The 27,411-nt window shown below is 46.0% G+C and overlaps 1 protein-coding gene across 2 annotated transcripts in view; it reads left to right on the forward strand.

Moving 5' to 3' along the window:
* Nucleotides 1-27,411, forward strand: part of SPEF2 (sperm flagellar and cilia associated 2) — a 1,151,963-nt gene that overhangs the window by 56,618 nt on the left and 1,067,934 nt on the right. For both annotated transcript variants that reach the window (XM_078674939.1, XM_078674940.1), the window contains exon 3: nucleotides 7,694-7,946. In XM_078674939.1, the coding sequence (XP_078531065.1) occupies nucleotides 7,694-7,946 (253 nt within the window). The remainder of the gene's footprint in view (nucleotides 1-7,693; nucleotides 7,947-27,411) is intronic.

Raw genomic sequence — 27,411 nt, forward strand, 5'->3', positions numbered from 1 at the left:
TGAATTGACGTCCCCACACCAGTCCCCTGGACAGACCATACCCTCCTCAAGTTCAGCCTCTCTGTCTAACACACAAGCACCACCTCCAGCTCAGCCTGCTGACACTGGAACAGCATGACTGACAATGAGTAGAACACCACGCTCAACATCCACTGACCGGAATAAAGAAACAGCCTCCTGAAACCCACCAAGAATGTCAACAATAATGTCACGTCCTGTGCCGACTCCCTTCCCCCTTCAAATATAGCAATACAATAAGATCTAGAGCACAGGACAGTTGGTACACAGAGGAATTCATACTGAGGAAACACCACTACAAACTGGAACGCAGATGGAGAATGAACCAGAACAATCCAGATAGACCCTGAGATGTGACCACCAAATGATTGACCACCAAACGCGCCACTCTAGTGGACCGCACCGACCGATAAAACAAAAAATATTCAGCAAAATGAAGGACTTAATCACACTAGCAGTCACCTCCAATTCGATCACCCCCTCGCATTCCTCTGCAACAATCTCTCTCAATTCTTCAGCAGCAAAGTCATCGCCCTATTGAGAAATTTCAACCCACAACATACCCCTCCTAATTTCTCCCGATCTTATCCAAAGAACCATTGCTAAAGGTATGACCCATGATCACCTAATGCTAAGCACACGGCCTGTCATCGCCCCAAAAGAAACAGCTGTCACCTTGAGGTCCATCCACTCAGAAGCCCCATCGGAACCATGCCTACTCCAGTGAATTGCAACCCATTAGTGCAATGCTTCAACCCATTCCGAATGCCTGCACCTCTGTGACTTTCCGAGTTGCTTGAAAACATGCAACTGCCCTGCCATTGCTAAAGAAACCCTCTGCTGACCCTTCAATGCTTGCAAGCCATAGACCGATCTCCTTGCTACCATTCTTAACTAAGGTCTTTTAGAAAATTATCAACAAAGTGTGGCTCAATGGTTAGAGCGGCAGACCCTGATGCATAGGTCTAGCCCGGGACTAGGGTTCAATTCCCCGCCTCGGCGGGTCTTGGGCCCAAAAATTCCACGGACCTGATAATTCTCGCCTCGGTGCCTATTCCAATCATGGAGTCCCACTCTGCAACTCTGGGCAATAGCTTGCTTAATCTCCACAACGGCCCCCACAACGCTAAGGATGCCTGGCCTCCACCTTGGGGGTGCCCAGGAGTGGACCTCACAGGGAAAGCCAGGATGGGTTCCACAGCGGTATTCGTACAAGCGCCTTGAGACCCTTGCAGGTGAGTAGTGCGCTATACAAGGATCAATTTACATCAAATACCTCAATGACCATCAATTCCTTGATGCCACTCTGTCTGGTTTCAGACCCAACCACAACACGTTAACTGCCTCATCACTACCAGGATGACATCCGCATGTCTCTGGATGGAGGGGACACTGTGGACCTAGTCCTCTTGGATCTCTACTCAGCGTTGATACAGTCTTTTACCCCATCCTCATCCAACACCTACATGACATCAGAATCTGACACACCAAGCAAAGGTAATGCACACTAAAAGCGCTATCCCCTGGAGTGCCTGGTAAAGGGCTCCCGCGTTTGTCACCTTATTACTAATTAGCATATGTTCACTGCTCCGATCCCTACTTGAACATCTACCTATTCACTGTTTTTTACTTTAAACTTTCTTGCTCTCACCTTAGACATTCACTTCCCCGGTCCACCACTGAATTAGTCAGATTGTTGTGAAGGGAAGCTTGAAATTTCATTGCGCACCGGAAAAGATTACTACTTCCTCTGCAAGCGGCGCACCGGTCAGCAGGCCAGTTTTTCTGCCCACGTTTAGCCTATAAATATTCTTGCCTTTTCTCTCGCTCAGCGGACACCCCAAGCAAAGGTAATCCACGCTAAAAGCTCTATCCCCTGGAGCGCCTGGTAAAAGGCCCCAGCGTTTGTCACCTTATTACTAATTAGCATATGTTCACTGTGCCGAACCCCACTTGAACAACTGCCTATTCACTGTTTTTTACTAGTTTTTAAACGTGCTTGCTCTCACCTTAGACATTCACTTCCTCGGTCCACCGCTGAATTAGTCAGATTGTTGTGAAGGGAAGTTAGAAATATCATCGCACACCGTAAGTGATTACTACTTCCTCTGCAAGCGGCGCACAGGTCAGCAGGCCAGTTGTTCTGCCCACGTTCAGCCTTTACATTTTCATGCCTTTTCTCTCGCGCAGCGGGCGCGCCAAAGGCGTGCTAAAGGCAAGCACGTCTGCGCCCCTCCGCGCCTGGACCGGGCCCAGGGCCTCCCCCCTGACCTATCTAGCAGGACTACCTATGATAAGTTACTAACTTACACATCTGAACAACTAAAAACCATATTCTCATCCTGCTACCACCCACAGAACTGTCCCACTCTCAATCCTGAGAAAACAGTCCTTCATCCCACCACTAGCTGCCCCAACTGCCTCTTCTCCTTAGACTCTTCCCTCTCACCCCATCCCCTTCCCATCACCCCCTCCTTACATGCAACCATTCACTCTGCCATGATAAACGCCAGGTCCCTCCCAAAACACAAATACGATATTTGGAACCTTCTGGAAAATCACAATTTGGACCTTCTCTTTATAACCGAAATCTGTGGCGACCCTTCCTGTGGATCTGACTTCTGCACAGCTACACCAGAAGGCTATTTTGCCTGTAGATTCGACAAACCTCATAAAAAAGGTGGAGGCCTTGCACTTATTCACTGGGAAAGCTACTCTGTTAGGAAGGCTTCAATCCCCACTAACATCTGTGAAGCTTGTAGCTTCACGATCACAGTCCCCCATTTCTCCCCTTTCAAAGGCATCCTGTTATACCGTCCCCCCGGATCACGCTCGGAATTCCTTGCCTCCATGGGCTGTTTACTTGAATTAGTGGCAGGTGAAAACAACTTCTCCATCCTAGGAGACTTTAATTTCCATCTTGAGGCACATGACGATTAAGACACCTCAGCTCTTTTAGCTGAAATCGAGGCGGTAGGTCTCACACAAATTCTCGCCTCCCCCACACATTCCGCTGGACATACATTAGACAGATTATTTTCCAATCATCAGCACCTTATCCTAGGAAATATCCTACCATTACCTTGGACCCATCATCATGTAGTCCTTTTTCGATATTCATTCCAAATCCAACTCCCCCTCTTATCCCAACCTCACATACCCCAGACAGTTCAAAGCATGGAGCAATATTGACCACCTCGAGTTTCAATCTTCCTTACTCGCCTCTCAGCCTGACCTTCCCCCCGATGACCCTGAATTAACTGCCAAACACTACACCCTTTGGATCAACAATGCAGTCAACTTGGTGGTCCCAACCAAACAAAGGTCCAACAACAGGAATACCGTCTCAGCACCCTGGTTCAGTGAGACTCTTAGGCGTGAGAAACAAAAATGCAGACATAAAGAAAGTCGCTGGCGTTTAAACTACAATCCCACCCAAAATTCCCTCTAATAACAGACCCTAGGTAATTACAAACGCCCCCTGATCACAGCTAAAAGCAATTTCCACTGTAATCAAATTGAATACACACAAGACTCTGTCAAGAAATTGTTTCATGTTGTCTCTAAGCTATTGGAGAAAGGGGCGACTCCTCCCATCACCTCCTTCCGGACACTCTGCAACTCGCTAGTTATATATTTCCAGGAGAAAGTCAGTACCATCTATGACAACTTTACATCAAATAACTCTTCCAATATAATTACAGTAGAATCTAGCGAATCTACAGTCCCCCCTGCTCCTCTGGAATCTATCCCCATTAGCGCACACCACCAATCGTTCCTTTGAGGAATTTAATCAAATCTCTCCAGACAACATCACTTATCTCCTCTCCTCAATTTAATCAGGATCCCCAGACAATCCATGCCCTCCTGCCACCCTCAAACTTACCCCTGACAGCATAGGATCCAATTTAGCTAACATATTTACCTCTATGTTCAAAACTGGTCTTTACCCCTCCATTTGGAAAAAGACGGTCATTAAGGCCCTTATCAAAAAGATCAATCTTGGCCCAGCTGACACATCTAGTTATAGGCCTATTGCATGTCTGCCCCCTACAAGCAAAAATTGCAGAGAAAGTTATGAACACCCAATTGGCACATTTCATCGAGGAAAACCACTCACTGGATGACACCCAGTTTGTCTTAAAAAAGGGACACGGCACGGAAACCGCCCTCATTAAAGCATTTGGCGAAATCAAAAAGATTCTGGATGCTGGAAGAGCTGCGGTTCTCGTCTTGCTTGATCTTTCTGCGGCATTCGACACGGTCGACCATGCCATCTTGATCGACCATGTCGTTGCCTTGGGTATTTCTCACATGGCCAGGGCCCTTCTTGCATCATTCATAGCCGACCGCTCCCAATCAGTCACCCTTGGCAATTTCACCTCCCCCATTTACCCTCCCCTGCGGTGTGCCTCAGGGATCCTCACTAAGCCCAACCTTGTTATATATCTACGTGTCGGACCTGGCGAGTGTCAATAAATCCTACAACTTGGGCCTTACATCTTACGCCGATGATACCCAACTAGTGTTGGCAGTACATAACGATGGAGCTAAGGTGGCACCCAACTTCCAGCAGGAATGCTTGCTATAAGCACTTGGATGGCAAACAATTGCCTCAAACTGAATTCCAGCAAGATGGAGGGGATGATCTTTGGCAATCTTTCACCCGCCTGGTCCCCTCTGTGGTGGCCAGCAGACTTAGGAACACCTCCTTCACCAGTCTCAAAAGTCAGAAAGCTCGGGTCATCTTCGACACCAAGTTGTCGTTTATGCATCACGCAAATGCAGTAGTCTCCTCAGCTTTCTACACCATAAAAATCATAAAGACACTCCTTCCATACCTTCCACCCACAGCCGCTAAAACTTTAATCAGTACACTTGTCGTGTCCAAAGTAGATTATTGTAATGGCCTATTTATTAATGCTCACGTAAGAGATCTCAACAAACTCCAACTAGTACAAAACGCAGCGGCCAGGCGTCTGACAGGCACTCTCAAATTCAAAGCCATCTCTAATGTGGTTTGTCAACTCCACTGGCTGCCTGTCAGAAGCAGATCCAAGTTCAAGGCTCTTTGTATCGCATACAAGGCCATTCATTCCATCGGACCTGACTTCCTCAAGCAATCTCTCCACTTATACAACCCCACCAGATTACTACGTTCCTCCACAGCTGATCTTCTCATTGTCCCCCGTACAAAAAAAGCATCCTGGGGCGACAGATCCTTTCTGTGCGCCACCACCAAACTCTGGAACAAGCTCCCTCCCCACATCAAGACCAGCCCAACCCTGCTCACCTTCAGGAAATAAATCAAGACATGGCTTTTCAATCAATAACGCTTCGTGTTTACCCCGCTTGGCTCCAGTCCTCAGTGCAGAGACACCCATGGGTATTTGCGCGCTTTATAAATTGTATAAATAAAATAAAATAAATCCAAGGACATGCACTCCGATGGATCTGCTCCTTCCTAACTGAAATTAGCCTGTCAGTCAGCCTGGCACCGTACACCTCAGACGTCAGCAACCTTATCTGCGGAGTTCCATAAGGATCCTCACTGAGCCCGGCCCTCATCAACATATACATAGTCCCTCTATCCAGCATCATTCTCTTTTACAGCCTCAACACCTTCTCATACGTCAATAACACACAACTCATTCTCTCCTTCATGGACAAAATGCCCAGTGCCTGGATCTAGTTTGGTTCCTGTATGATTGAAATTACCCACTGGATGAAGACCAACTGTCTGAAACAGAACATAGGCAAAACCAAATTCATGATTTTCGGCAAGAGCTCTTCACCATGGCACTCCCTAGTGGCCAACACAGTTAGTACCGACACCGACCCTCTCCACCCATGCAAAGAACCTTTGGATCGTTATCAAAAGAAAAGTCAACATAACTGCCCAAGTCAACTCCGTCACTGCCTCATGCTCGTACCCTGAAGATCTTGGAGAAGATTTTCAAATAGCTCCCAATCAGCACCCAGAAAACCAACCACACCCTCATCACAAGGAAGCTGGACCACAGGAATACCCTCTGTGCATGTTTCAACAAAATACTCACCAGAAGGCTGCAGACCATCCAGAATTTGGTGGCCAGATTCACTCTCAACCTCCAATGCAGTATTCACATCACAACTGAAGGAGCTCCTCTAGCTCCCCAAACACAAACAAACACAATTCAAGCTCCTCATCCACACTTTCAAAGCATACATAACACTGACACAGCATACCTCAGCAATTGCATCTGTTTTCACAAACCTTACAGACACCTCCGCTCATCTGGACTCCTACATCAAGATTTGATGGTCACGCCTTCTCCTACATCAGTCCTGAAGTGCAGTACAACTTGTGGCTACTCATCAGAGCCTCCTTTTCCAAGACGTAATGCAGGCCCTGCAGCCTCTGCAACTCAGGGTCCCCCAACCCTTCAAAGGTGGTCCCATTCAGACCACGGCCAATGAATATCTGTAAGATATGTGAGATGGGGGCTCTCGTCACATTCTGCAGGGGAGGCGGGCACCATTTTGCTTTATGCCACTGTCCTCCTCCCTTCTTGCTCTCCCCAAGAAGCTAAAGACCAGGCTTTTCAAGACTCTAGATTTGGCTAGACGCAGACCTGCTCCGTGCCAGCATATCTTCCTGGGTAATAGCACGCTCTACAAATCTGCATAACCTAACAAACCTCCAAATGGAATTTGTGAAACCTAATCTAATCCTACAAACACTTGTAAATGATCTAATCTTTTAGCCTGGGAAACTCAAATGGTAGTAGAGTATACACAAATGTCAATTGCCCATGGTGTTGAAGTTCAACAGAGCACAGATAGACCGTTATATGGAGTATAACATTACAATTGAACCAATGTAGTTTTCTTTCTATTGATCCTTCCCAAAGCAAGAATGTCCCTTAGTGCAGCTGTGCTCAGTGCTATTCGTTTGCCGAAGGGTTGCTTTTCTGTTCATAATAAAGCTTATTAGACTTAATTGTCCATAAAACAAAACAACACATTCTGTTATCATCACCACAAATCTCTATAATTACAGCAAAAGTAACTATAATAAAGCATCTTATGGTGCCTAAAGTCGCATTATTAAAATCAATATGTAGATCATATCAAGTCCTTTTTACAAGCAGTAAAAAAAAACATAGGGTCACCACCACGGCAGCCCCGTCTGAATCCAACTCGCATGAATATCCTAATCTGGCAATGATGCTGGTGTGGTCTTATTATGGATTGATGCTATCCTTCTGTAACCGAGCCACACTCGTAAATGTGCTAGATGGACTTTTTGGGCTATACAGATTCCCTTCCATTTCCTATCACTTCGGTAGTGGCACACTGTCATGATTTTGGCTTTGTTTTTCACATCTCAAATACATATTATATTTAATAATCATTGTGTGTTATTTCTCCCTTTAAATTTCATACTGCAGACACGTGCTCTGCTTCTTTGTCATAGACAGCACGCTTTCTAAATGCCTTAAATCTATGTAGTTTGCTTATATAAGTGAATATATAAGCCTACACCCACCTGCAAGGCAACAAAGGTCTGTGTATGAGAGGGAGGTGGGATTTAATGCTTCTAGAGTTACAAGTGAGCAGTGGGCACTTTAATTTGGCGTAAATTTTCAGGTGTTGATGTCTTTGGTATTTTGTTTATGTTTTCTTACAACAGAGCGACCCACTCAAAGCTTAATAACTTTTCCCGCATGGAGCCAACGCTTAATCTTCTCGGTGTGCAGTTCGATCAGAATGTGGCACAAGCCATCATGTCAGAGCAGCATGGAGCTGCCACCCGCCTTCTGTACCAATTGTACATTGTTCTGCAGAAGAAGAAGAAGGCGGGGCTAACTGGCGTTGCCCTGGAAACTATGCGAGCTCAGGCCCCCGCAAAACTTCAGGCCATACAGACTCAAATATATCGAGAGGTAAGCATGCTATACAGAATGGAACCCCAATGGTTTTTCAAATATTAGAATTGTTTTTTCCCCCAAAAATTATGTTTGCTTCATATGATTGTGCTTGCTGAAATGCTGAGTTGATGTTACAAGGTTTCAAATTTGCAACAATTATATGGAATGTTGTCAACGTATTCCTTAATCACTGCTACTGTATTCTTATTTGTTCTGCAAGTTGTTAAATATATTTAATTGCACACCCGGTCTTCTCAGAAATGCATGTTTTCTGAACGGAGAGTGCAAGCACAAACAGCTTTGGTAGTTTTGGTTTATTCACACATATCAGCACTTGGATAATGATTCAATTGTAAATGTGACTAATGTCCCATATGGGATAAAAAGACATAATAGCACCGTGACAAGAAGAATGACACAGCAAACTGGGAAGTTTCACAATCCAAGAAACCCTTATAGGCCTCAGGGGCCGGCTGCAGGTTGGGATTCTGTGCATGTGTATCAGGCCCGGCTCCAGGAATTTTTAATTGGGTGGGCCAAGGACGCATTTGGGTGGGCCACTGCAGGCTCGATTTGTCGCATATATGTCTAGGCAGGCCTGCTTCAGGGCCCTCCTTTACCTCTTCTTAGTCTTACAAGGCCCAGTAAAACTCACTCTTTTCCAAATCTCTTTTTAATGTTATCACTCACAAAAAGTGTTTTTTCTATGTAATATTCCTTTGATGGGAAGAGGAGGTTTCTGAGGTGGGAGTATCAGGCAAGTGACACTTCTCGGGCTCCCTCTGTGTGAGCCTTCAGGGAGAATCTCTCTTCATTATTACCTCCACCTGACCACGGACTCTTCAACGCACTCCCTTACAAGCTTGATTAGCCACTATTCCTCTCCAGTGCACCTTATCTCACAGATGACCTTGGGCCCCGCCCCATGTCAGGCACCATCTTACGGTAAAAACATTAGTAAAATCACCTTCATACTTAAAACATTGAATAGAGCAATAAATATAATTAGCACGCACTTTAAAGTATGTTCCACAGTGGCCCTTATGGCCCAACTGCTAATTAAATAAACAAAAACAGAAAGGCCATGACAGGGCCGGCTTCAGCGCTGATGCAAAAGTCTTTTTTGGCGCTGCACCAAAAACCTCTTTCTCCATAAATACCTTTATTACCCCCTTCCAACAGTGTACCTCATCCATCCATGCCCCTCCGTATTGACCTCTTCCTCGGATTCTCTCACTGCCACACGCCACAAGTGCCCCTCATCTCCCCATAGCCCCTCCCCTTTATGACCTCCTCCTCGGATTCCCTCACTGCCACCCTCCCCCAGTGCCCCTCGTCTCTCTGTAGCCCCTCCCCCTCATGATCTCCTCATCAGACTCCCTCAATACCACCATCCACCGGTGCCCCTCATCTCTCCCTAGCTCCCCCTCCACCCCATGACCTCCTCTTCGGATTCCCTCACTGCCACCCTCCACCAGCGCCCCTCATCTCTCTGTAGCCCATCCCCCTCATGACCTCCTCCGTAGACTCCCTCACTACCACCCTCTACCAGTGTCCCTCATCTCTCCCTAGCTTCCCCCTCCACCCCATGACCTCTTCCTCGGATTCCCTCACTGTCATCCTCCAACAGTGCCCCTCATCGCTCCATAGCTCCTCCCACTACCTCCTCCTCGGATTCCCTCACTCTCACCCTCCACCAGCGCCCCTCATGTTTACTTATCCCCTCTCTCATATGCATTTAATTTGTTGTATAACGCTGCTCATATCAATGTAGTGTGTGTCAGTACTTTACACCACGCACACACTTACAGAGACAATGAATCATGCAAGTATGTAAATCAGTCTACAGGGAATGTCACATAAGCCAATGAGGATTACAAGGTGTAGGAATCATAGGTCATCCATTCTGGTGGGTAGTATATTTTAAGAGGGTTTGGTCTGGGGAAACACAACCTTAGGATTTAAAGAGTATTCCATGGGGGTCAGCTTTACTGATAAAAATGTATATCTGCCCAAACATACTCATTTTAGCAACATTAGAATAATGAAAAGACTAGGGAAGTTCTAACTATATCACAAAACAAAAAAGCGAAGTTCTAATTATACCATTCATGTTTGTTTGCAGCTCTTTGGTGGCAGTTCATTGTTCACTGCCTTTTGTTAGGATTGTAACTTCTGAAGTAACACAAGGATCTCTGTGACAAAGGCAGTAACCCACTGAGCCATCCACATAAAATACAGTGCGTCTGCATTTAAAAAATACTAACAGACAAACGATTGCTCTAAAGCAGGATCATTAATCACCAACTTTATCTGGGCATTGCCATTTTGTATTGTTTTATTGTTGACCAGCATCGGCTATGATGAAATGATAAAAACTGTTTAAATGAAGCACATACGAAGTATGTGTCCTGCTGGGCCTGTGCAGATTTTTACAAATATTTTTTTTTGTAACACATTCTCTTACCTACTCCATTAGTCATACTTTGTGTCACAGCCTTATGTGATAAGCAGCTGCAGGGGTCAGGGGGTGACTAGGAATAAACAGACCACTTTTCCCCTGCGCTGCATAGAAAAAGAAATATCAATGCAGCAGGACAGTAGGCAAAGGTTACCAAAGGTTACTGTTGTCAAAGAAAGGATTTGTCCCCTTTCACCATGCAGAGATGAAGAGGTGAAAAAAGTAAACAAAGCCTAGTTAACATGTTAATGGTCTTTTAAAGACCTGTTAAGTACTTTGGTGCGGCTGCGATAATCTTAAACTGTCTGTGTGTGTGTGTGCGCCCGGGAAGCTGTCTCCCCGGGCTGACACACACGACCTGTGCGCGTTGCACGCATGCCTTCAAGCCCTCACTGCGAGGGCCAAGGCTCCTGTTTGGGTGGGCCAGGGTCATCTTTGGGTGGGCCGGGCCCACCCGCTAGAACCGGGCCTGATGTGTATTACAATTGCGATGTTTTACTCCGTGGAATTCCACTGAGTTACATAAAAGCTCACTGAGATTCCGCGAAATTCCGTGAGTGGCAGAATTTTGGCACATCACACTGCTTGCACAGATCTTTAGCGCAGGAGCTTGTTTGAGCTGTAAATTCAGAGGGCAGTGCTTCTTTCTGTCTCTCATTTTTCACAATAGCCGACGTTGAGAAATTGCACCAGGACTCGTCCTAGTGCTCAATTTTTCTTGCTCGCATTCCAGGCGCGAGGAAAACTCCACCACGCAGCGGCTCGTGGAGTTTTTCAAATACTCTGCACTGAAGTGGGCAGCACTCTGCGAACTCCGCTTCCGGATCGGAATTAACCGCCCACCCCTATTTATTAAAGTAAAATTAAAATTAGTGGCTAATGTGTAAAACAATAAGTACAGGTGCCCAAAGTGTTGTTCAGACGCCCACGGCCAGCGCTAATAAATGTCATCTTGCTGAATACTAAGGCTGCATATTTTGGAATCCACATCAGACCTATTTTAATCCTCTGCTAGGTGCTCCATGCCCTTTGCCTCAGTCTTGCTGGCTCCTGCTTTCTCCCTCGGAGTTGTTTTACCCGTCATTGTCTTCCTTTTTTTGCGTATGTGTGTTTTTCACCCTCTTGCTCTCAGCAAATGTCTGATAAGGAAAAACAAGTTCTGGTCCCACAAAATGAGTGCCAGTGGCCCCCACTGGCAACCACCATATCAAATTAAGTCCTGTTAAAAATGAAGATTCCCAAAGAGCTTCCAAACCCCAAATTAGCCTGTTTTTAACCACCTTGAACGTATGCAGTACTTGAAACAGTCATAAAGTAAAAATATAACAAAAGAAAAATCCCACACCAATTGTGAAAAATAGAGTAAAGTTTAATACATTTTTTGAGAGCAAAACAACAAATATCCAATCACTGGAACTGGAGATATGCAATTTTAAAGATGTACATTTTAGTTTTAATTCACGGTTATTTGGACCGTTGGTCCTCAAACATTACATATATTTGTAAAATATATCTAAAATTACACATCCTTAAATACATTAAAACACATCTTAAAACAAACCCTACTTCTAAGAGATGCCTTCACTTTTTGCATAAATTTCCCAATGGCAACGGCAATATCTAAATGGCTCATTTCAGTCACTAAAATTACTACCTTGGCCCTATTTTTAATCTGACATTTCCTAAATATCGGTCTTAAAAGCATAATTCGAATATCAAGAAACTTCTGGCAATCCATTAAGATATGTAACAAATCACATAAGGTGCCCGAAGTGCAAGTACATCTTCCCGTCTTATCAATCATTGAGCTTTTTACCACATTATTTACATTACAAGGGTTCACCCCAATTCTCACCCTTAAAACCTCTCTTCGTAAATGATAATCTGGTAACCTGTCAACGTAGGGGAAGCATTGATTGTTTTTCCATCCAGCAGTCATAAAATGTACTGAGATTTTGTTCGCAAGGCAGTTTTGGTCCTGTACCTGCGATATTTCTTTCCCCTGCATCCTAAGAACCTTTTCATCCATACTGATCATGTAAGTAATGGGGCACAATTTAACCTACATCATACCACACAGCTTCGTCATCATAGCTCTAGTCTCTCTCGCCCATATTAATTTGCTATTCTGAATTTCGTTTTTACACCATTGTGATATTTTGGAGTTCTCCCCTGTTCCTAGGCATTGCCAGAAACGAAGTAGGGCCATACCGGCTAAAATGCCCCATGGGGTCAGTTCTAATTCAAGCCTTACAGCCTGGACCATTGCCAACAAAGGGATGTGAATAGGTTTTTAAAATGTTTACCTTCCTCAACATCCCAACCCTCTTTGCCGCTCAAGTATAACAGTTCTGCGCCATACAGAAAATGCGGGGGTATCATGGCCAAATAAGTTTTTAGAACTGGTCTGTCTGACATCGCACTATAGGCTTTGTTAAATAGTTTCAGTCCGCTAATCAATGCTGATGTTCTTAATTTTGACACATCTAGGTGGGCATGCCATTTCAAACTTCTTTCAAGCCACATTCCCAAATACCTATATTCTGTGACCTTTTCTACTTTCTCAGTCCCCAAAAACCCTGTGGACCCGACTTTCCACCAGCCAAAGCTCAAGGCTTTTGTTTTGTCCATATTAACCACAAGTTTTTTCTTAGAGCAATAATTATTAAAATATTTAATTTCCTTTGCAGGCCAATTTTGGTTTGATCCATGATCACCAGATCGTTCGCATAGAGCAAATAAGCAATATGCTTACCGTATTGTTTCGGGCTTGTCCCGTTTACGTTCCCTAAGGTCAACGACAAATCTGCTAAAACCAGAGAAAACAGCAGGGAGACCAATATTCATCCTTGCCGCAACCCGTTCCCAATCTCAATTTTCCCAGATAAACTTCCATCTATGTCTAAGATTATCTGGGACAATAAGAACAAACAGATGGAGTGAGGGTCCCAGGGGAGTTTAGAGACCAAGCACAGTTACAATCCCCTAAGTCCAAAACATGAAAAACACAAAGTAACTGTGGGTCTAAATAGGTGAGTTTGGTGGCGATGTTGAACTAATTTGCTAATTATGACTTTCCCCATTAAAAACCTACAATATGGAGTTTTTTCTTATACCATGAAGCCACATGGTGTCAAATTACTACTGAGGCACACAGGGCAAGCGCACTCGTACTGCTAATGGTGATGTGAGCCCACAGTAACATCTATTACGCACTAAAAAACTACAATAGTGGGTTTATTACTATACCATGAAGCCACATGGTGGCAAATCACTACTGAGACATACAGGGCAAGCGCACTCGTACTACAAACGGTGATGCGAGCCCATAATATTAATATTTCTACTTCAATGCACTCCATTTTTGAATAATGTAGACCAGGTGACAATAATAAGTACGATTTGTCCACGACTAACAGCCTTGATGTTGGGCTCAGTACATCATGTGTGGGTACTGGAGGTTAAAGGAAACAGATACTCATACCTATCATTGAATGTGATGTCATCTTACAAATACCAATGTGTCTTTGTCTTCTTTATTTGTTGTTGTGTTTGTCTGACACGCCGACCTATTCCATTTGGATGTTAACTCTCTCAGAATCTTGGAGGACTGTCACAGATCCCAGTCGTCCAGGTGACACTTTTGGATTTTATAAACACTTGTGATTTCTCATTTATTTATTTTTTCACTGTAATGGAAGTTCTGGTCCTGAAGAAAGCAACGGACACCGGGTATGGTCCATATACTGCTGAAACATGTCAACCTTTTCCATCTAAATAGTAGCTATTTGTTGAAAACTACTATGTTCCTGCACTGGTTTTTATCATTGGAAGTATGAGAGGCATCTAATAAATCTTTTTTTCTCTCCACTCTCCAAATTTATATTATTCACTTTTTTGCACTCACCCTATAACGCACTGCTTTCCAGTTATCATTGTAAGGTTACCTTTCATACACCCTTAGTTACACTGGGACATCCTTTCAACTTTTCAATACTCATGTTGGATGCAGTAATATCCTACTCGGTGTTTGGAGTCCCAAGTGATGCCAAGGGCGTTACCGAACGATAACTGATGGGTACCTTTACACTCTGGAAGTATCACTCATTAGTTGGGATTACGCTTTAGTTGGGATAAGGTTGGTGGTCAGATCCTTTCAACAACTTACCTATTTAGGCCCACAGTTACTTTGTGTTTTTCATAAGATTATCTGGGCCCAGTTCTTTGTATGGAGAATTTGAATCAGGCTTAGCGAATCTTTTGGGATACCATATCTAGTTAGGGCCTCCCACAACAGCTCCCGGTCCACCAGATCGAAGGCTGCACGGAAGTCCACAAAACAACAGAACAAACGTCCCCGCTGTTCAATCGACTTCTGCACTATGGACCAAAGAGGAAAGCAAGGGTCGATTGTGGAATGGCCTGCTTTAAAACTCCCTGTTCTGGGGGTATAATCTGGTTTTCCTCCGCCTAGTCTTTGAGTAATCCCAAAATGGCTTTTGCAAAGACTTTTTCCCCTATATCCAGGAGATTTATTAACCTATAGTTCTTTGGTGATTTTAGATCGCCCTTCTTATGAATTGGTCTTATAATTGCACCCCTCCAGCTTTCTGGTACAATCCCTGTCTCCAATATCACTTGGAACATCTTTGCAAAAAACTCTGCCCACCATTCGGGTCTAGTTTTTATTATCACTGCCGAAAGGTTATCTGGGCCTGCAACACGAGTAAGGTTCAGACTTGCTATAATTTTCTTTACATAACTAGAAGTAAAATATTATTTTATGTCGTTCCTCACTCGTGACCAAACTTGCATCCTTGCCTCTTCTTGTATTGACCATTTCCCATATATTTCTTCCAGATAACCCACCCAGTCAACTTCGAAGACCATACAGTCTAGGGACCAATTTCCAAAATCATTTAACATTTCTAGTTTCAAATACCTCTAACATGTTTGCCTAGAAGCTATCTTTATAAATTCTTTTTTTATTCCTAATTAATGTTTTATATCTTATCCTTAAAGCCTGGAGGGACTGTGATAATTCCACATTAAACCTTACCCTAAAACTTCTCTCCTTCTGCCTGATCTGTGCCTTGGCTGCATGGCATTCTTCGTCAAACCAGGCGTGCGCATTTTTATTGACTCTATGATTTCCAGACCCTGACTTTCTTGATTTAAATTTTATCTTTAGGGTATCCACCAACTTGCTTATGGTGGTTTCAAACCAGATGCTTCAATTTCTAGATTGGATTTCGTCTAAGGGGATAGCCTGCTGTGTTTGCTTTACCTTCTCAATATGTTCCTCTGTTATTCTAGTTGACATGTACCTGTAGAACCCTTTCTCAATTTTTTCTACTTGATAAATATAATTCTGTCTTCAATGAGTAATGGCCACTGCCTTTCATTTTTACCACCTCAAACTTTTTGATTAACCCAAAATGCCTGGCATGGGAAAACACATAATCTATTGGGCAGGGTTGCTGGCCCTTCATAAAAGTGCGTCTCGCTGGTCGATCCGACTGCATTCTCCCATTTACACATACCAAACCTAATGAGACCATCAACCGAGTAAAAGTCGCATCCGCTGGCGAAGTCTCTCCTCTAGGGAAGTTGGACACTTCAATATTATAAGATGTTAGTAATTCCTTGTGCCAACTATCCACCCTTCGGGGATCTAATCTATGGTTAAATCACCTAGCACCAATAATATATTCTTCTGATAATTTTCACTTACAGACGTTGTATCCTCTTTCACCTTTCCCAGGTTCTCCTTATAGCCATGGTCCTTACCCTACTGTATATATACATTTATAATACATATTCCATCATAACAGGGATACGACTTCTGCAGCAGAACCCTACAGCCTAGTGCAGTATCCTTCTTGTTCAGGTAGGGGCTTTACCTTGTTCTCCTTTGACCTTTGCGTCACTTTCCTTTCTAGGGCTTCCTGTTTATTCCTTTCTCCTTTCCCTCTTCTCACCTTCCTTGTAGATTATCTTATAGGATGTCTGTTTCTAGGGGCGACCTCTTCCCCCCTAGACTACGGCAATCCCATCATATAATATCTCCTTTCACCCCATTTCCTTACAATCATTGGCTGTCGGGATATATAAACACTCGGTGAAAATAGCCCCTAAAAGCACAAAATGCCAACTGTGGTAATCTGGTTGAGCCGGACTGGGACAAAGTCACTAGTTCAGGCCGACTGTGATGAAGCGCGGGCCTGATACAGGGCCTGATACAGGGATCAAGTTAGGCCTGCCAGACAAAGTACCTTAAATCCTGGTTGTGGAGAGTTGTGAGATCCCATGTGTTAGACCTGACACCCTTGGCGTGGTTTCTCCCCCATCTTTTTGCCTCTGACTCATGTATTTTTGATGCTGTGCTGGATTTCGTTTTTGCTGGTTTAGATGTTTTGGACACTCTGCCACTGCTGATCAGTGCCAGAGTGTAAGTGCTCCCTCTGTAAATTGCCATATTGATTAAATATACCTGATTGGCATATTTGCATCACCATGAAGTCCCTAGTAAAGTGCACTATGTGTGCCAGGGCTGGTGATGACAGATGCTACTAGTGGGCCTGCAGCGCAGATTGCGCCACCCACATGAGTAGCCCTAAAAAGGTGACTCAGGCCTGCCAGCACAGGGCCTGTGTGCAGTCAGAGGACTGCCCTGTCCCCCTGGCCAGTGTCTGTTATGTTATGTTATGTTAAATTTATTTGTAAAGCGCGGCTAACACCATTAGGTTTCTTGGCGCTGTGCTGGAGAACGGTGAGAAGGGTGTGAGGCGGAATCTAAAGGTATGAGCTAGTGAAAAGGAAGGTTTTGAGGAGTGATCTGAAACCAGAATATGAAGGTGCAAGTCTGAGAGAAAGTGGGAGGGAGTTCCAGAGGGATGGGGCCAGAAGAGAAAACCTAAGGCCCCCGTATTTTTTCCTCTTGAACCTGGGAACAGATAAAAGGGCCATTTGGGATGAGCGTAGATTGCGGGACGGAGTATAAAGATGAAGGAGGGAAGAGATAAAGGAGGGACCCTGACCGGAGAGGGACTTGGAAATAATACAGCCTAGCTTAAATTTACAGCGGGCGGATACCGGCAGCCAGTGAAGACTCTTTAGAAGTGGACGGACGTGCTGATCTTTCGGCTGGTGGTAAATCAAGCGAGCGGCTTGATTTTGGATCAGCTGGAGTCTTTTCAGTTGGTACTCAGGAATGCCAACATACAATGCGTTAGCGTAATCGAGTCGGCTGATCACTAACGCCAGGAGCGCTAACGTGAGCGCTTCGGTAGTAAGTAGGCGGGAGATTTTTCGGAGTTTCCTGAGTTGGAAATGGCTGGCGGACACCACTGCGCTGATCTGGGGGGTCATAGAGAGGTCTCCACTGGCTGGGCCTAACCCTTCCCTGTCTGTGCACATCAGTCACCCCTATGGAAGGCTCAGGGTACCCCCCTGGGCAGGGTGCAGTGTATGGATAAGGTAGAGCATGTACTAGTGCAGGTCACATGCTCTGGCAGTGGGCAGCAGCCATTTTGTGCGCTCACCGCTGTAAGGCTATCTTGCTCCATAGAATAACATGGGGGAGGCTGGTCCCAATGGATACCAGCCTATCTCCTCAGAGGAACAAGATGGGACATAAGTGAAAGATATCCCTGAACTCAGAATTTAATGACACATCTTTTAGTGAAGGTTGTTTTTAAATCCTGTGTTTGAGAATAGTACTTTTAGAAAGTGGCTGTTCTCTTGTCTAAACCTTTCTGTGTGCCTGGGTCTGTTTGTGGAATGCCTGTCTAGTCTGAGGGTGACAGGGGCTGCAGAGCCCCCGGAGGGAGGGGGTCGGAGTCAACCCGTGGATGAAAGGCCACATCTGCTGCCGGGGAGGCGGGAGGAGATAGCGCCTGGTAGTGAAAGGCTGTGCCTGCCTGACCACCATGCTGGCTCCCCCTCCTGCCGGCCAACTGTCACCTCTGACCCTGAAGCTGTCAGGAAGAAGAAAACCAGAAACACCCAGCGCCGCAACCCCCAGAACTGGTTTAGACCGGGCTCAGGGCCCCCTTGCACAAGAGACTTCAAAGGACTTCAAAGACTTTTAGGGGTAAAAGGGAAGAATCCCTGACTACAGAAGATTAGATTCTAAGACTCTACAATCAAGAAGGAACCTCTGCTGGAAGAAGGACTGCTGGAGAACTAAAGGAAGATTGCCTTGCTGTGTGCTCTAAGGGCTGACCTGTTGTGCCGTTGCAACTGAAAGCTGAGGAGGAGAAAGGGACTTTGCTGTGTGCTGTGACCCTACCTGCTTGAAACTGCAAGACTTTGCTGTGTGCTGTGTCTGCAACCTTGAATCTCCAAGGGCCTGAGAGGAGCTGGCCCCCTGTCTGCAACCCAGGGACATAAAGGTTGCCCAAGGACTACAAGACTCTGCTGTGCCCCCCTGAAGCTGCTGTGTGGCGAGGAGATCGTGAAACCGTGTGGTGGTCTGCCCAAACGCGTGTTTGCTATTTGCCAGCTGTGTGGAACGATCGCTGTGCTCATCGGCACAGATTCAGGGGGTGAGAAAAAGCCGTGGTGTTTTCCTGAGTCTAGGAACCCCCCCTGCCGATCTGCTGGTGAGGAAACCGGCTGCCCGCGATCTACGGCCCCCAAGAACTCTTGCCGCCAAATCACCATCGCGGCCCGGGGCCAGGAACACCCTCTGCAACTTGCCTCGGTGTTCAGAGCTGCAGCGGCGAAGATCGGAGCCGCCGCGCTCCCATTGGCTGAAGGAGCCGAGCCCCCTCACTAACGCCGCGACGGGATTGACCCATGGAGCGTAGCGTCATCGGCGAGGCCGCGCTGCCAGAGGGGCTCGTCGCAGGAGCCGCGACGGGATTGGCTGGTCCAGGAGAGAAGAGAAGGAGGAGAGGAGACGACCCGTCCGTGAGAGCCGACCTCGCCGAGGGAATCTAGGAGCGTCCCGCACCCCTGGCCTGCCGTCCCCCCAAGGTGAGCAGCACCACCTACCCCGCCGCTCGTTGGATTGTCGAGAGCGGGCGGGAGAGGAAAGGGGACCGGCCGGGGCGGGGACGCGTGCGATCTGCACTGCCGGGTGCGCCTGGGGCCCTCAGGAGACCGAGGCTGTGCCGGGAAGGCGGGGACGAGTGGGTTCTGCTTGGCGCGGTGCGCCTAGGGCCCTCACAAAGAGCGAGGTGGTACCGGGGGAAAGGAAGAGTCCCTGGACCGCCCGAGGAAGCGCGTTGGCAGCGCTTGAAGCCTACCTATAAAAACGCACGTGGGTATTGTTCCTAATGCTCGTTTCTGGGAACCCCTTCGCCTGAGATAAACCAGGATGGCTTATTTTTAACCCTGATTTCCCAGAGACTTGAGACTGTCTTTTTATTAAGAACTTCCTATTTACAAGTACTGCAACCATTAAGATTAAGAGCAACCTTTGAGTGATAAAGTGATTATTGTGCAACTATCGTATTTACCTTGCTGAAACTAGATAAAGCTATATATTTTTATAAAATATACTTACCTGTGTGGTCTCAGTTTGTGGTGGATTGGGGATTATTGTTGTGTTAAGTGCAAATATTATACACATTGCCTTTGATTAGCCTAGACTGCTCGTGCCATGCTACCTAGAGGGTGAGCAGGTGTTATCTCAGAAGGCTATTCCTTCACCCTGACTAGAAGCAAGGGTCCCTACTTGGTCTAAGGTACCTACCTCTGCCAACTAGAGACCCCCAGATCTAACACCATGTTTAGGATGTGTTGCGCAGCAGCTGTTGTGAAGACCAGCGGGGCTGCAGTGCGAGGTCCTGCGTCATCTTTGTGGATGCCATCGTTGGGGGACTTGCGTTACTCAATGCATGGAGGATGCATCATGCATCGTCGGTTCCTAGGAGTTGCGGACTTGTAATACGTAGTCCTGCATCAAGGATGTATCTTGCAGCGGTTGTTCCGAGGAGCTGCGAGCTGCAATGCAAAGTCCTGCATCAAGGATGCATCACGCAGCGGCGGTTCTAATGTGGGGCTGTGAGGAGATGCATACTGCTATCACTCTTCCACCAGAGGACCACAGCTGGGCTGGCAGAGCACCTTCAAACCCACTTGCAAGGGCCCAAAGCTTGGGTGGCATCACTTGAGGGTCAAGGCTCACAGCAGACTAAGTCCAGGTGCTGGGTTCAAGGTGGTTGGAGCCTTATCTGTCCCTGAGACTCTGATTAGAAGGCCAGCCAACTAGCCCTTGGAGTCACTCTGGTGGTCCTGGATTCAAGATGCAGGTCCAGTTGTTCCCATTTAATCAGCAGAGTAGCAGGTCAGCGCAGTAGCAGTCCATCTGGCAGCAGAGCAGCACAGCACAGCACTCTTTCTGAGTCTTCCACAAGTCCAGAGGTATACTCCACTGTTGAGTTTCCAGGTCCAATTTTTATACCTGGTACCAGCATTGAAGTAGGAGGTTCCCGATGTTTCCACCCCTAGAGGTGTTTGGAATTTCCTGCCTCCCTGGCCTGGATATACTTTGTCAGGGAACACAAAATACTAATGTCAAACCCTTTGTGAGTGTGCTCAGTCAGAGGCTTTGTTATGCTAAGTGACAGCTCCTCCCTCTATCAAGTCAGAGTACGCCCATTCTGCCAGCACCTATACCCCCTGTCTGGGAGCAAAACCCATTTACGAAGACAGACTGCCTCAATCCACAGCGCCAGGGAGTTCGAGTTCTAGGAGCTCTTGAGCGCGAATTAGACAGCGCATTTTACGCGTTTAACAGCGCAATTCACAATTGATTTTAAATATCCTGTTTAGTATTTGAGTTGTTATTGGGTTGATTTTACCCTGTTTTTAGCCCCACTCACCCGCACCATAATAGTAAAATCACCGCATTTCGCGGGTCCTTTTGCACCCCTTGGCGGCCATCTTAGGGAAGGTTGGGACGCCTGGCGGCGCCATCTTTGTTGCCGCACCAGTGGCTTGACGAGCGCTATTTAGGGCGGGCAAATCTGAGGCTCTGCCTTGATTTACGAAGACAGACTGCCTCAATCCACAGCACCAGGGAGTTCGAGTTCTAGGAGCTCTTGAGCGCGAATTAGACAGCGCATTTTACGCGTTTAACAGCGCAATTCACAATTGATTTTAAATATCCTGTTTAGTATTTGAGTTGTTATTGGGTTGATTTTACCCTGTTTTTAGCCCCACTCACCCGCACCATAATAGTAAAATCACCGCATTTCGCGGGTCCTTTTGCACCCCTTGGCGGCCATCTTAGGGAAGATTGGGACGCCTGGCGGCGCCATCTTTGTTGCCGCACCAGTGGCTTGACGAGCGCTATTTAGGGCGGGCAAATCTGAGGCTCTGCCTTGATTTACGAAGACAGACTGCCTCAATCCACAGCGCCAGGGAGTTCGAGTTCTAGGAGCTCTTGAGCGCGAATTAGACAGCGCATTTTACGCGTTTAACAGCGCAATTCACAATTGATTTTAAATATCCTGTTTAGTATTTGAGTTGTTATTGGGTTGATTTTACCCTGTTTTTAGCCCCACTCACCCGCACCATAATAGTAAAATCACCGCATTTCGCGGGTCCTTTTGCACCCCTTGGCGGCCATCTCAGGGAAGGTTGGGACGCCTGGCGGCGCCATCTTTGTTGCCGCACCAGTGGCTTGACGAGCGCTATTTAGGGCGGGCAAATCTGAGGCTCTGCCTTGATTTACGAAGACAGACTGCCTCAATCCACAGCGCCAGGGAGTTCGAGTTCTAGGAGCTCTTGAGCGCGAATTAGACAGCGCATTTTACGCGTTTAACAGCGCAATTCACAATTGATTTTAAATATCCTGTTTAGTATTTGAGTTGTTATTGGGTTGATTTTACCCTGTTTTTAGCCCCACTCACCCGCACCATAATAGTAAAATCACCGCATTTCGCGGGTCCTTTTGCACCCCTTGGCGGCCATCTTAGGGAAGGTTGGGACGCCTGGCGGCGCCATCTTTGTTGCCGCACCAGTGGCTTGACGAGCGCTATTTAGGGCGGGCAAATCTGAGGCTCTGCCTTGATTTACGAAGACAGACTGCCTCAATCCACAGCGCCAGGGAGTTCGAGTTCTAGGAGCTCTTGAGCGCGAATTAGACAGCGCATTTTACGCGTTTAACAGCTCAATTCACAATTTATTTTAAATATCCTGTTTATTATTTGAGTTGTTATTGGGTTGATTTTACCCTGTTTTTAGCCCCACTCACGCGCACCATAATAGTAAAATCACCGCATTTCGCGGGTCCTTTTGCACCCCTTGGCGGCCATCTTAGGGAAGGTTGGGACGCCTGGCGGCGCCATCTTTGTTGCCGCACCAGTGGCTTGACGAGCGCTATTTAAGACGGCCATGCTGACGCGCAGCGTGAGCACGCCGGAGTCACGCCAGAGTCCAGCCCGTCTGCGCCCGTCCGCGCACGAACGGGCGCAGGGGCTGGGAACCCTGGCTATCGGCCCACGTACACACGGGACGAAATATACCGATTAAACACGGCATTACAACCCTTAGATCCAGCTACGCTAGCCAGATTGAATGAGCTGGCCATTCGTATCCCACACACAGGTAAGTCGACTTCGGACTATGCCTTGAAATTAATCAGTCTAAATACGAGGTCTATGCAATGTCATAGCCTTGAGATTTTCACCCTGCTTCAGGACGAAGACATTGATATATTGACGCTGACTGAGACGTGGCTTGGGGAAAATTCGATACCTGATATCATAGCTGCTGTTCCGTCAGGTTACGACATACACTGGCATAACCGTGCTGGAAATGCCCGTGGGGGAGGAGTGGCAATTTTATTTAAAAAACATTTTGTTGTAACCAAAATTCTGGCAGAAACACTAGACCTGGCTGACATGCTCGCGGTGAAAATTATGTTTGACAATTTGTGTCTAACTATCCTCACTGTGTATCGTCCACCTAACTCCACCTCGGCTTTTAATGATTTATTCATGTCTAGCATGTCTGATATATGCTCACGGTACAAAAATATAGTAGTTACAGGAGACTTTAATTTCCATTGGGACAGGGAAAGGAAAGACTCTACAGCCGAGTCACTAGAGACAACCATGTCCTCTCTGGGCTTTAAACAGCTGGTAGACTCCCCCACGCACATAAAGGGTCACACCCTTGATCTGATTTGGACCCTAGACCCTAAAATTACTCTAGTGAAAGTGCTTCCCTGTATATGGTCAGACCACCATCTGATTTATTGTGATGTTCCTATCGGCACGAAACCTCCGCAACCATCACCTAAAGCTAAAATGATCCGTAAGTGGAAAGATGTTGACCTGCAAACGCTGACCACTAAACTTTCGGATTTTGTCCAACCTATAGATCCTGATGCTGATGTAGACCAGGAGTGTAATGCTATAATGGATTGCCTGATTGGAGCAATAAATTGGATTGCACCTGAGAAGCCTCAAAAGATTAATAGCGGTGGGAAAGGCGCCCCCTGGTTCACCCCCACTCTGAGGGAGCATAGGAAAGAACTACGTAATGTAGAAAGAGTCTGGAGGAGGAAAAAAGATGAAGAATCCTATGAAGAATATAGGAAGCTGTTTCGCACCTATAAAAAACATATACAAGAGGCTAAAGCCACATTTTATGAAAAGCGGATTAATGAGGCGGACAATGTCCAGAAGGAAACCTTTAGAATACTTGCGGAATTAACTAAGAGAGCTCAAGACACGGACACCACAATTAGCTGTGATGCCTTTCTGACATATTTCTTGGACAAAGTTGACACCATTTTAAACGAGATAAAAAATAATGCCACCGGCTCTATGGATCCACAGGTATCTCAAACTCTGGCGGGAACTTACATGTCCAACTTCCCCCGGATAGATTCATTAGGCCTTGAAACTCTGATGAGAAAATAAAGTCAGGCTCTCCAGCGGACCCATGCCCCCCAAGTGTGTTTCGCCTAGCTCGCCTTAGTCTAGAGGACCACATCCTATCGATGTTGAACAAATCACTAGACATAGGCCGGCTACCAGCCAGCTTTAAGGAAGCTAGGGTGAAACCGCTAATAAAGAAAGTAGGGGCAGACCCTAAAGTGTTGAAAAATTACAGACCAATCTCCCAGCTACCATACCTGTCCAAGGTTCTTGAGCAACACGTGCTGATATCCCTGACATCGTTTCTGGAGTCTAACCATCTTCTCCATGAGATGCAGGCAGGGTTTCGAGCACACCACAGCACCGAGTTGGTCATGCTCTCAGTGATGGACGATCTTAGAATGATGGCTGACAGTAAAAAACCAAGCGCGCTGATACTTTTAGATCTGTCAGCGGCGTTTGATACTGTCAGCCATTCTTTACTCTTGGACAGGTTGGTTGGCTTTGGGTTTCGAGATTCAGCATATCATTGGCTGGAATCTTTTTTATCGGGGAGAACCCAGAGAATTCAGCTGGGAGACATGGTATCAGGAGTAGAGAACTTACTTGTGGGGTCCCTCAGGGCTCTGCCTTATCTCCCCTCCTGTTCAATCTGTATCTACAACCCCTAATAAAAACTCTGACTGAAATGGGTTGCCGCGTATTTAATTACGCGGACGATACTCAGCTGTTGTTGAGTATGGACGACACTGAACGGGCCCAGTTACAGGCACAGGAGGTACTCAGATACACAGTTAAATGGATGTCGAGAAACCTCCTGAAGATTAATCCTGAAAAAACTGAGGTGCTGATAGTCTCATCCACTTGCTCCCCTTGGAGTGACCTGTACTGGCCCCAGGAATTGGGTACTACCCCCAAACCAGCCGACTCGGTCAAAAGCCTTGGCATTAAGGTAGATAGTGCTCTTTCAATGGTGAGCCAAGTCTCTACCGTTGTAGGAGTCTGCAACGGTCTTATAAGACAATTGCGTAAATTAGTCCCGCTCCTTTCCCAGTCCATGCTTCGTACCGTAGTCTCGGCCACTATACTTTCGAGGCTGGACTACGGAAATGTTCTCTACCTGGGCCTACCAAAGGTATTGACTAACAGACTGCAGGTGGTCCAAAATGATGCAGCAAGACTTATCTTCAAACTTTCAAGGAAATCACATGCTTCCCCCCTGCTGCAGAGCCTTCACTGGCTGCCAGTGACGCAAAGATCTGTTTTTAAAAATCTCTGCATAGCCCATAAGTCTATCTATGGGCAAGCCCCCGCTTATGTTAAAGAAAGGCTGGAGATCTACCGACCTGAAAGAAGGCTAAGGTCATCCGAGGCTCAACTGCTTGCGTGCCCTCGGTTTAAATTGGCCACAAAAGGTGGAAGAGCTTTTTCGGTTCTGCTGCCGAGGATCTGGAACAAACTACCTGAAGCTCTTCGTAAGGATGGAAACAGGCTCCATTTTAGAAAGACCCTAAAGACTATCCTGTTTAGGGCAGCGCTGAGCCTAGTTTAGCCTCTGTTCTTCCCTGACGTTGATTAGGCCGTTATGTTTTGTGGTCAAAGCGCCCTGAGACCTGCCGGTGAGTTGGCGCTATACAAACCCATATTAACAATAACAATAACAAAACACAAAGTAATGGATGAAATGATTGAATTAATCTCAGCCATTGGTAATTACTCAGGACTGAACCCCAGTCCATCATTATTTTGCTCACCGTGCCATCTCAGTTTGGACCCAGGTATATGCGAATCAGTCTTGACCAGTGTTGAACAGTCCAGCCTGAACTGTCAAGCCAGGCCCTCCCTAAACAGGTACACAAGCACCCCAGGACTGGCTTTGCCCTTGTTATGGGCTCATCAACCAGGTATTGCTTGGTTCCAGTGACACAGTGTACACGGGACCCATGTCTGGGCATACCTGTCCCACTTAGGGTGACATACTAAAGTATAGAAAAAGTGATGAATTGAATGCTTGAACTAATCTCAGGGACTGGTCATTGTTCAGAACACAAGCAACCCAGGACCGATGTTGCCCTTGCCTGGCACTTCGGGCTGGACTGTTCCTATGAGGAGCAGGTTCAAGACTCATTTGCATTCCTCCCATCACTTTGTGTGTTTCAAGCAATATACAAAGACCTCCTGCCAGCTACGCCAATAGTAAGTTATCATGTATTAAATGTAATAAGATAACCCAATGTTATCCTATAGGAGAGGTAGACCTTGCAGTAGTGAAAAACGAATTTAAGAGTTTTTTACTACCAGGACATGTAAAACATAACAGTACATGTTCTACCTTTTAAATCCATTGCACCCCTCCCAATGGGCCTTTCCTATGAGTGACTCTTATGTATTGAAAAGGAAGGTTTGTGCCGGGCAAATGTCAAAATGGCAGTTTAAAACTGCACAAACATGCTGCAATGGGAGGCCTGATACATATTTAAAAGGCAATAAGTGCTGCAGGCCCAGTAGTATTTAATATACAGACCCTGGGTATATGTAGTATCACTGCTCTAGGGAGTTTCAAATAAATGAAATGTGCAAATTAGGTGTAAGCCAATGTTACCATATTCAAGGGAATGAACACACACACTTTAGCACTGGTTATCAGTGGTAAAGTGCACAGAGTCCTAAGTCTAACAAAAACAAGTTCAGCTAAAATTGAGGAGTAAGGCAAAAGGTTTGGGGGCAGACACCCTAAGGCTGATGGGTCTAACAGTGGGTTATGAAAGTGATCTACCTGATGCAACCTGATGCAACCAAGTGAACAGTTGAACTATCCAACAACATTAGCAAAACTAATGCCACCTTTCCACCCTAATGATGAAGGATAATTCCAGTACATTTTTATAGGCCAAGCAACTCACCCAAGAACCCTTGAGCGGTATTCAGTCCACAGGGAAAAGTAACACTGTTATAACGATGATCTATTTCAATCTTTTTCATTTCCTACTTTATCACTAGGTAATGGAAACACATGTTGCAATAATGTGAATGGTAAGCAAGGTTAAAGATAAGTTTTATAGAAATTGAAGTATGGAGGTTTGGCTCATGGATGCTTTAGATAAAATGCCTGCAGAACTTCAGCATCACTCATGCATGAAGAATTCCTATTAATCATTTTGCACTTGTTTCATAT

The sequence above is a fragment of the Lissotriton helveticus genome, chromosome 2_1 (genome assembly GCF_964261635.1).
Source record: "Lissotriton helveticus chromosome 2_1, aLisHel1.1, whole genome shotgun sequence".
NCBI lineage: Eukaryota > Metazoa > Chordata > Amphibia > Caudata > Salamandridae > Lissotriton > Lissotriton helveticus.